The sequence below is a fragment of the Palaemon carinicauda genome, chromosome 30 (genome assembly GCF_036898095.1).
Source record: "Palaemon carinicauda isolate YSFRI2023 chromosome 30, ASM3689809v2, whole genome shotgun sequence".
Taxonomy (NCBI): Eukaryota; Metazoa; Arthropoda; class Malacostraca; order Decapoda; family Palaemonidae; genus Palaemon; species Palaemon carinicauda.
This window is the reverse complement of record NC_090754.1, coordinates 27962529-27972867: the sequence shown is the minus strand read 5'-3', so window position 1 is coordinate 27972867 and position 10339 is coordinate 27962529. Positions and strand designations below refer to the sequence as shown.

The following is a 10339-nucleotide window of genomic DNA, read 5'->3' as shown; positions in this document are numbered from 1 at the left end:
TTTAAACCGACGTTGGAACGGAATACCAAACACTAATCTCGAGTTTTAGGGAAGTATGTTTGATATAAACGTCTCTCTCTCTCTCTCTCTCTCTCTCTCTCTCTCTCTCTCTCTCTCTCTCTCTCTCTCTCTCTCTCTCTCTCTCTTCAAGATTATTGTGTGCATTTAATATTCAGATTTCTTGATGCCTGTTGCTCATTCAAGAAAATTTGTGATTTTTAGTTTTTGATCCCATGTTTCTTGTAACCGGTCATTCTCTATGTTAAAATAGTATCCATGTATAGTTGCAATATTATTTTATCTATTGCTTCACTGACCCTGTTAGCATTAAAGTAGCCTGAATGGGCTTTATTTTTCTATCTTTACAAGTCTCATGACTGTGACTGATATGACATGCAGCACGACACATGTTTAGCCATTAGGAATACTCATTAGCTGTCCACTCAACCAATTAGCGAGATCTATAGTTTCCATATGCATGGAAATCACCACCAAAGTGAGACGGTATTGGCACACCTCTGAGCATGTTCAGATCTGCTATGAATTTCTTTCACGTTTGTCACCCATACACCATAATTAATCATGGTTGAGTCCTGAAATCTCCATATTGTATAGCTATATGATTGTGCTTCATGATGACATATTTGATATTAATGCACTGTTAGAAGTGATAGGTGAAAATAGTTTCACTAATGATTAAAGACATATGGGATTTGTGCCCGGTTTACGGAAAACCACACGATCCCCACAAGATATTTTTGCCCGACTCCGGGGAAACCACGCTATGCCCAGAGGAGCTTTATTGCTTAGCTCCTGGGAAATCATACTATACCCAGAAGGGCGTTATTGCTTGTCTCTCGGGAAACATGCAATGCCCAGAGGGTCTTTATTGCTTGGCTCCTGGGAAATCATACTATACCCAGAAGGGCGTTATTGCTTGTCTCTCGAGAAACATGCACTGCCCAGAGGGTCTTTATTGCTTGGCTCCTGGGAAATCATACTATACCCTGAAGGGCGTTATTGCTTGTCTCTCGGGGAACATGCAATGCCCAGAGGGGCTTTATTGCTTGGCTCCTGGGAAATCATACTATGCCCAGAAGGGCGTTATTGCTTGTCTCTCGGGAAACATGCAATGCCCAGAGGGTTTTTATTGCTTGGCTCCTGGGAAATCATACTATACCCAGAAGGGCGTTATTGCTTGTCTCTCGGGAAACATGCAATGCCCAGAGGGTCTTTATTGCTTGGCTCCTGGGAAATCATACTATACCCAGAAGGGCGTTATTGCTTGTCTCTCGGGAAACATGCAATGCCCAGAGGGTCTTTATTGCTTGGCTCCTGGGAAATCATACTATACCCTGAAGGGCGTTATTGCTTGTCTCTCGGGAAACATGCAATGCCCAGAGGGTCTTTATTGCTTGGCTCCTGGGAAATCATACTATACCCAGAAGGGCGTTATTGCTTGTCTCTCGAGAAACATGCAATGCCCAGAGGGTCTTTATTGCTTGGCTCCTGGGAAATCATACTATGCCCTGAAGGGCGTTATTGCTTATCTCTCGGGAAACATGCAATGCCCAGAGGGTCTTTATTGCTTGGCTCCTGGGAAATCATACTATGCCCTGAAGGGCGTTATTGCTTGTCTCTCGGGAAACATGCAATGCCCAGAGGGTCTTTATTGCTTGGCTCCTGGGAAATCATACTATGCCCAGAAGGGCGTTATTGCTTGTCTCTCGGGAAACATGCAATGCCCAGAGGGTTTTTATTGCTTGGCTCCTGGGAAATCATACTATACCCAGAAGGGCGTTATTGCTTGTCTCTCGGGAAACATGCAATGCCCAGAGGGTCTTTATTGCTTGGCTCCTGGGAAATCATACTATACCCAGAAGGGCGTTACTGCTTGTCTCTCGGGAAACATGCAATGCCCAGAGGGTCTTTATTGCTTGGCTCCTGGGAAATCATACTATACCCAGAAGAGCGTTATTGCTTGTCTCTCGGGAAACATGCAATGCCCAGAGGGTCTTTATTGCTTGGCTCCTGGGAAATCATACTTTACCCAGAAGGGCGTTATTGCTTGTCTCTCGTGAAACATGCAATGGCCAGAGTGGCTTTATTGCTTGGCTCCTGGGAAATCATACTATCCCCTGAAGGGCGTTATTGCTTGTCTCTCGTGAAACAAGCAATGGCCAGAGGGGCTTTATTGCTTGGCTCCTGGGAAATCATACTATCCCCTGAAGGGCGTTATTGCTTGTCTCTCGGGAAACATGCAATGGCCAGAGGGACTTTATTGCTTGGCTCCTGGGAAATCATACTTTACCCAGAAGGGCGTTATTGCTTGTCTCTCGGGAAACATGCAATGGCCAGAGGGGCTTTATTGCTTGGCTCCTGGGAAATCATACTATCCCCTGAAGGGCGTTATTGCTTGTCTCTCGTGAAACATGCAATGGCCAGAGGGGCTTTATTGCTTGGCTCCTGGGAAATCATACTATACCCTGAAGGGCGTTATTGCTTGTCTCTCGGGGAACATGCAATGCCCAGAGGGGCTTTATTGCTTGGCTCCTGGGAAATCATACTATGCCCAGAAGGGCGTTATTGCTTGTCTCTCGGGAAACATGCAATGCCCAGAGGGTTTTTATTGCTTGGCTCCTGGGAAATCATACTATACCCAGAAGGGCGTTATTGCTTGTCTCTCGGGAAACATGCAATGCCCAGAGGGTCTTTATTGCTTGGCTCCTGGGAAATCATACTATACCCAGAAGGGCGTTATTGCTTGTCTCTCGGGAAACATGCAATGCCCAGAGGGTCTTTATTGCTTGGCTCCTGGGAAATCATACTATACCCTGAAGGGCGTTATTGCTTGTCTCTCGGGAAACATGCAATGCCCAGAGGGTCTTTATTGCTTGGCTCCTGGGAAATCATACTATACCCAGAAGGGCGTTATTGCTTGTCTCTCGAGAAACATGCAATGCCCAGAGGGTCTTTATTGCTTGGCTCCTGGGAAATCATACTATGCCCTGAAGGGCGTTATTGCTTATCTCTCGGGAAACATGCAATGCCCAGAGGGTCTTTATTGCTTGGCTCCTGGGAAATCATACTATGCCCTGAAGGGCGTTATTGCTTGTCTCTCGGGAAACATGCAATGCCCAGAGGGTCTTTATTGCTTGGCTCCTGGGAAATCATACTATACCCAGAAGGGCGTTATTGCTTGTCTCTCGGGAAACATGCAATGCCCAGAGGGTCTTTATTGCTTGGCTCCTGGGAAATCATACTATCCCCTGAAGGGCGTTATTGCTTGTCTCTCGGGAAACATGCAATGCCCAGAGGGTCTTTATTGCTTGGCTCCTGGGAAATCATACTATACCCAGAAGGGCGTTATTGCTTGTCTCTCGAGAAACATGCAATGCCCAGAGGGTCTTTATTGCTTGGCTCCTGGGAAATCATACTATGCCCTGAAGGGCGTTATTGCTTGTCTCTCGGGAAACATGCAATGCCCAGAGGGTCTTTATTGCTTGGCTCCTGGGAAATCATACTATGCCCTGAAGGGCGTTATTGCTTGTCTCTCGGGAAACATGCAATGCCCAGAGGGTCTTTATTGCTTGGCTCCTGGGAAATCATACTATGCCCAGAAGGGCGTTATTGCTTGTCTCTCGGGAAACATGCAATGCCCAGAGGGTCTTTATTGCTTGGCTCCTGGGAAATCATACTATGCCCAGAAGGGCGTTATTGCTTGTCTCTCGGGAAACATGCAATGCCCAGAGGGTTTTTATTGCTTGGCTCCTGGGAAATCATACTATACCCAGAAGGGCGTTATTGCTTGTCTCTCGGGAAACATGCAATGCCCAGAGGGTCTTTATTGCTTGGCTCCTGGGAAATCATACTATACCCAGAAGGGCGTTACTGCTTGTCTCTCGGGAAACATGCAATGCCCAGAGGGTCTTTATTGCTTGGCTCCTGGGAAATCATACTATACCCAGAAGAGCGTTATTGCTTGTCTCTCGGGAAACATGCAATGCCCAGAGGGTCTTTATTGCTTGGCTCCTGGGAAATCATACTTTACCCAGAAGGGCGTTATTGCTTGTCTCTCGTGAAACATGCAATGGCCAGAGTGGCTTTATTGCTTGGCTCCTGGGAAATCATACTATCCCCTGAAGGGCGTTATTGCTTGTCTCTCGTGAAACAAGCAATGGCCAGAGGGGCTTTATTGCTTGGCTCCTGGGAAATCATACTATCCCCTGAAGGGCGTTATTGCTTGTCTCTCGGGAAACATGCAATGGCCAGAGGGACTTTATTGCTTGGCTCCTGGGAAATCATACTTTACCCAGAAGGGCGTTATTGCTTGTCTCTCGGGAAACATGCAATGGCCAGAGGGGCTTTATTGCTTGGCTCCTGGGAAATCATACTATCCCCTGAAGGGCGTTATTGCTTGTCTCTCGTGAAACATGAAATGGCCAGAGGGGCTTTATTGCTTGGCTCCTGGGAAATCATACTATCCCCTGAAGGGCGTTATTGCTTGTCTCTCGTGAAACATGCAATGGCCAGAGGGGCTTTATTGCTTGGCTCCTGGGAAATCATACTTTACCCAGAAGGGCGTTATTGCTTGTCTCTCGGGAAACATGCAATGGCCAGAGGGGCTTTATTGCTTGGCTCCTGGGAAATCATACTATACCCAGAAGGGCGTTATTGCTTGTCTCTCATGAAACATGCAATGGCCAGAGGGGCTTTATTGCTTGGCTCCTGGGAAATCATACTTCACCCAGAAGGGCGTTATTGCTTGTCTCTCGGGAAACATGCAATGGCCAGAGGGTCTTTATTGCTTGGCTCCTGGGAAATCATACTATACCCAGAAGGGCGTTATTGCTTGTCTCTCATGAAACATGCAATGGCCAGAGGGGCTTTATTGCTTGGCTCCTTGGAAATCATACTATCCCCAGAAGGGCGTTATTGCTTGTCTCTCGGGAAACATGCAATGGCCAGAGGGGCTTTATTGCTTGGCTCCTGGGAAATCATACTATCCCCTGAAGGGCGTTATTGCTTGTCTCTCGTGAAACATGAAATGGCCAGAGGGGCTTTATTGCTTGGCTCCTGGGAAATCATAATATCCCCTGAAGGGCGTTATTGCTTGACTCTCGTGAAACATGCAATGGCCAGAGGGGCTTTATTGCTTGGCTCCTGGGAAATCATACTATACCCAGAAGGGCGTTATTGCTTGTCTCTCGGGAAACATGCAATGACCAGAGGGGCTCTATTGCTTGGCTCCTGGGAAATCATACTATCCCCTGAAGGGCGTTATTGCTTGTCTCTCGTGAAACATGCAATGGCCAGAGGGGCTTTATTGCTTGGCTCCTGGGAAATCATACTATACCCAGAAGGGCGTTATTGCTTGTCTCTCGTGAAACATGCAATGGCCAGAGGGGCTTTATTGCTTGGCTCCTGGGAAATCATACTATACCCAGAAGGGCGTTATTGCTTGTCTCTCGTGAAACATGCAATGGCCAGAGGGGCTTTATTGCTTGGCTCCTGGGAAATCATACTATACCCAGAAGGGCGTTATTGCTTGTCTCTCATGAAACATGCAATGGCCAGAGGGGCTTTATTGCTTGGCTCCTGGGAAATCATACTATCCCCTGAAGGGCGTTATTGCTTGTCTCTCGGGAAACATGCAATGGCCAGAGTGGCTTTATTGCTTGGCTCCTGGGAAATCATACTATGCCCTGAAGGGCGTTATTGCTTGTCTCTCGGGAAACATGCAATGGCCAGAGGGGCTTTATTGCTTGGCTCCTGGGAAATCATACTATCCCCTGAAGGGCGTTATTGCTTGTCTCTCGGGAAACATGCAATGGCCAGAGGGGCTTTATTGCTTGGCTCCTGGGAAATCATACTATCCCCTGAAGGGCGTTATTGCTTGTCTCTCGGGAAACATGCAATGGCCAGAGGGGCTTTATTGCTTGGCTCCTGGGAAATCATACTATCCCCTGAAGGGTGTTATTGCTTGTCTCTCGTGAAACATGCAATGGCCAGAGGGGCTTTATTGCTTGGCTCCTGGGAAACCACAGTATCACTGTAAAGGTAATGTTGCCTGATCTCCTGGAAAAAATGGTCTTCATTTTGAACCATATTTAAATCGGAATATCAATGGTTAATATGGAAATAGTTGTTAGGTGCATATAGCCTAGTGATATATAGTGATTTCTAGTCCTATTTTCATGATGAAATGAGTTTATAAGACACATATAACAATAATATTAACTTTGTTTGTAATTTTCGTATAACATGGTAATATTTGATTACTTCTAGGGTCTAATTCAGTGCTTTATAAGTTAGCAATGGTTATTATATTTACTTTTTGAAATGTTAGCATAGCGTAGTGATATGTGATAACCTTACTGTCCTTATTACATTTAAAAGACAGCTATGATAGTGCATATATAATAGTGATGACAATAACTACGTTTTTTCAGCTTCTGAAAACCTTCTTTTATAGCTTTGGGGAAGCAAAACCCAAGTTGGTTGCCAACATTTTAGAGTCTAATATAAATATCAACGTCAATGATGACCTCACAGAGTATAGCTTGACGTCATAGGACCGTTTTTCGAGTGTGTGTGTGGGGGGGGGGGGTTAAAGTTTGAAAAGGCTCTGACAGAGGGGGTTCTGATGGGTTGATTTCAAGTCTAAGAACAGATTCCTGAATTCGACAGGTATAATTATGTAAAGTGGTTTTAAAGTGAGCTTATATCTCTCTTGATAGCTCGAATGGAAAATTCATCCATACAGGCACTGTTTCGGCTCAGGGCATAGGATCGAATCCTTGCTCAGTCAAAAGCATTTATCCATAAATGAATTTCTAGTGGATATACATTCCAAAGGGGAGAATACGATATCAAATGCCATTGTGGTTGATATTCACATTGGTTAAAATCACGAGTATTAGTGATAAACAAAAAATCAATCAATCATATATATATATATATATATATATATATATATATATATATATATATATATATATATATATATATATATATATATATATATACATATATATATATTTGTGTGTGTGTGTGTTTATAACATTTTCATTGGAGGCTATAATAACCTATGTGGTGTCAATGTGTTTTCTACAGGAATCTTCACCTTTCCCAAGCTTCATTAATTTTCCAGGTTTAAGCCTTTACTTTATTAAACAATGAACTAGTGGTTTAAGTCCAAGCGTGCATCTAGTATGTATGTATATATATATATATATATATATATATATATATATATATATATATATATATATATATATTTATATATATATATATATATATATATATATATATATATATATATATATATATAAATATATATATATATATATATATATATACATATATATATATATATATATATATATATATATATATATATATATATATATGTATAAATATATATATATATATATATATATATATATATATATATATATATATATATATAAAATCAACCATTATCCTGTTCATAATCTAAGGATCTCTGAATTTTGAAAGTTTTCACCTTTTCATTATTAGTTATTATATTTTTTAATTTCTTCAATTATAATCTCAACGTAATTAATTTTGATATTTGTAAGAGCTGGTGTTTAAAAGGAATTGTAAACTTATGTAACCAGCAATCACTTGATAAAGACAGTTTTGTCCGTTTTGGACCTGATGACCAAAGTCAACACCCTTATGGACAGCCACTTCACCACCTTCATGACCTCCATCAACGCCATGGTGCAGGTACGGGCGTATGATTTTTGATAGACACGGGTGCTTGCTATCCTCTTCTGCTAAGGCCCCTCTCCAGGACACGGAATAGTCTGTCTAACGCACGGTTCACACATCAGCAACTAGCCTTTTCGACACGCTGCAATGTTAAAAAATCCAAGAAACGGTGGAAAGTTTAGCGACTGTTTTGTGGTTTTATGTCGGAATGATCTGTTGCACGCTTCCGGCTAGATTCCAGCTCACTTATTCTTGGACTTGGGAGACTGAAAGCGAGTTGAAAGGGAGTCGCCGCTTACAACGTTAAGCATGGGATTAACCATGTGAATAATCATGACTAGTGCGGATTCCGGTGAGATTTATTGCGAGGGCTTTAGAATGACGTTTGATTACTACTCGATTACCACTAGATTGCCACTGGACTTAGCAGCGAGTGCACAACATTGGACAAGGAGATATATGAAGGGAGGTTTCTGTATTTACTTCATTTAACATTTTTCATTTGTTCATATTCTTTATTTTCTAATTAGGTTATTTATAATGATTGCTCATTTTATGTATTCCGGCTCGTTTTCTTCATATTCTTTATTTGCAATTTGAGACATGGATAATGATTGCACATTTTATTTATTCACGTTTGTTTTCTTTATTGATTTCATACGAAGTGATCATTTAAAATCTCTATATCTGTTCATATTCTTTATTTTCTATTGAAGTATTTGATGATGATGGAAGACTTTTTATATTCACGTACGTTTTTTTTATTGATTTCATTCATAGTGACCAGAGTGGGATGACCTGTGAACTGTGGCAGAGCATCTCTCTAAGGCTGCTTTTAACCGAACAAGAAAAGTCACGTGGTTGCGATGCTGTTTCCAGATGGCAGGCCCCATATACTAACTAGATCTTACCGATTTCGTCGTACATACCTGCAATTGTTGCAAAGGAACCGTTGCCAAGTCGTAGTGAGGTACGATTCGCCTAGGACTCCGTTGCGAACTTTCGCAGCTGACGAGAGTCACATCGGAAGGTCGCAACAGTTTTAAACAGTCCAAAATGTTAACAAAGTGGTCTTAAGTGGATTAACCACGTGCGAGACCTCCTTGACTGGCGTGACAGGTTGAGCAACTCTCCCACAAAATTCTGCGCATATTCGAGGGGGACTCATTGTAAAATAGCGATACTGAAAAATACGGCTGTTTTCTAACATCCCAGCGAATTGCAGACCTTAGTTGCAGATGTGTGACCTGAGCCTAGGTCTGCTGACGTCCGCCTAGTAGCTACAAACGGAGCTGCAATACCCTCCCACGGACATGAAACCCTCATATTATCATTTGGAAGCACCAAATATAATTGGAAGTTTCTCATGGCTGACGTCATATTGCGAATCCTCACTGCAGACTTCCTCTCACATTTCCAACTCCTGGTTGATGTCACTCACCTCATGTTAGCCAACTCGGATTCGTACTCCTCGACACCTCTCCAACCATCCCCCACTCCGACCTTGTTCTCAACATCAGTGCACTCACGGAGGCCTACGCCCACATCCTCATGCCGTACCCTGATGTTTTCCATCCAGAACTTCGTCAAACGACAACAGTTCCCACGAAAAACAGTATTTGTAGCCATATCAAGACGATGGGGCCACCATTGTTCGCAAGACATCAAAGGATATTTCCTCCTCAAAGCAAAGTTCCTTTTTCTGTCCATCTTCCATAGTCCAACTACTTCGTCCTTCCCACTGAGTCAGTACTTTATCCAACGATGAAGGCCTGTACTCCTACATCAAAGGATATTTCCTCCTCAAAGCAAAGTTCCTTTTTCTGTCCATCTTCCATAGTCCAACTACTTGGTCCTTCCCACTGAGTCAGTATTTTATCCAATGATGAAGGCCTGTACTCCTACATCAAAGGATATTTCCTCCTCAAAGCAAAGTTCCTTTTTCTGTCCGTCTTCCATAGTCCAACTACTTGGTCCTTCCCATTGAGTTAGTACTTTATTTAACGACGAAGGCCTGTACTCCTACATCAAAGGATATTTCCTCCTCAAAGCAAAGTTCCTCTTTCTGTCCATATTCCATAGTCCAACTAATTGGTCCTTTCCACTGAGTCAGTACTTTATCCAATGATGAAGGCCTGTACTCCTACATCAAAGCATATTTCCTCCTCAAAGCAAAGTTCCTTATTCTGTCCATCTTCTATAGTCCAACTACTTGGTCCTTCCACTGAGTCAGTACTTTATCCAATGATGAAAGCCTGTACTCCTACATCAAAGGATATTTCCTCTTCAAAGCAAAGTTCCTTTTTCTGTCCATCTTCCATAGTCCAACTACTTGGTCCTTTCCACTAAGCCAGTACTTTATCCAACGATGAAGGACTGTACTCCTACATCAAAGGATATATCCTCCTCAAAACAAAGTACCTTTTTCTCTTCATCTTCTATGGTTCAACTACTTGGTCCTTTCCACTGAGTCAGTACTTTATCCAATGATGAAAGCCTGTACTCCTACATCAAAGGATATTTCCTCTTCAAAACAAAGTTCCTCTTTCTCTTCATCTTCCATAGTCCAACTAATTTGTCGTTCCCACGGATTCAGTAC

General features: G+C 42.8%; 2 protein-coding genes across 2 annotated transcripts; both read left to right on the top strand.

Moving 5' to 3' along the window:
* The first annotated feature begins 692 nt into the window (after positions 1 to 692).
* On the top strand, positions 693 to 2081 carry LOC137623440 (progranulin-like). Its single transcript, XM_068354275.1, has one exon. The coding sequence runs from the start codon at positions 693 to 695 to the stop codon at positions 2079 to 2081; it is 1389 nt and encodes a 462-aa protein (XP_068210376.1).
* Positions 2082 to 2432: 351 nt separating this feature from the next.
* On the top strand, positions 2433 to 4082 carry LOC137623439 (progranulin-like). Its single transcript, XM_068354274.1, has one exon. It carries the CDS (start codon positions 2433 to 2435, stop codon positions 4080 to 4082), a length of 1650 nt encoding a protein of 549 aa, XP_068210375.1.
* Positions 4083 to 10339: the final 6257 nt, after the last annotated feature.

Coding starts and splice junctions, on each gene's coding strand:
- LOC137623439 (XM_068354274.1), top strand. CDS start 2,433: ATGCAATGGCCAGAGGGGCTTTATTGCTTGGCTCCTGGGAAATCATAC.
- LOC137623440 (XM_068354275.1), top strand. CDS start 693: ATGATTAAAGACATATGGGATTTGTGCCCGGTTTACGGAAAACCACAC.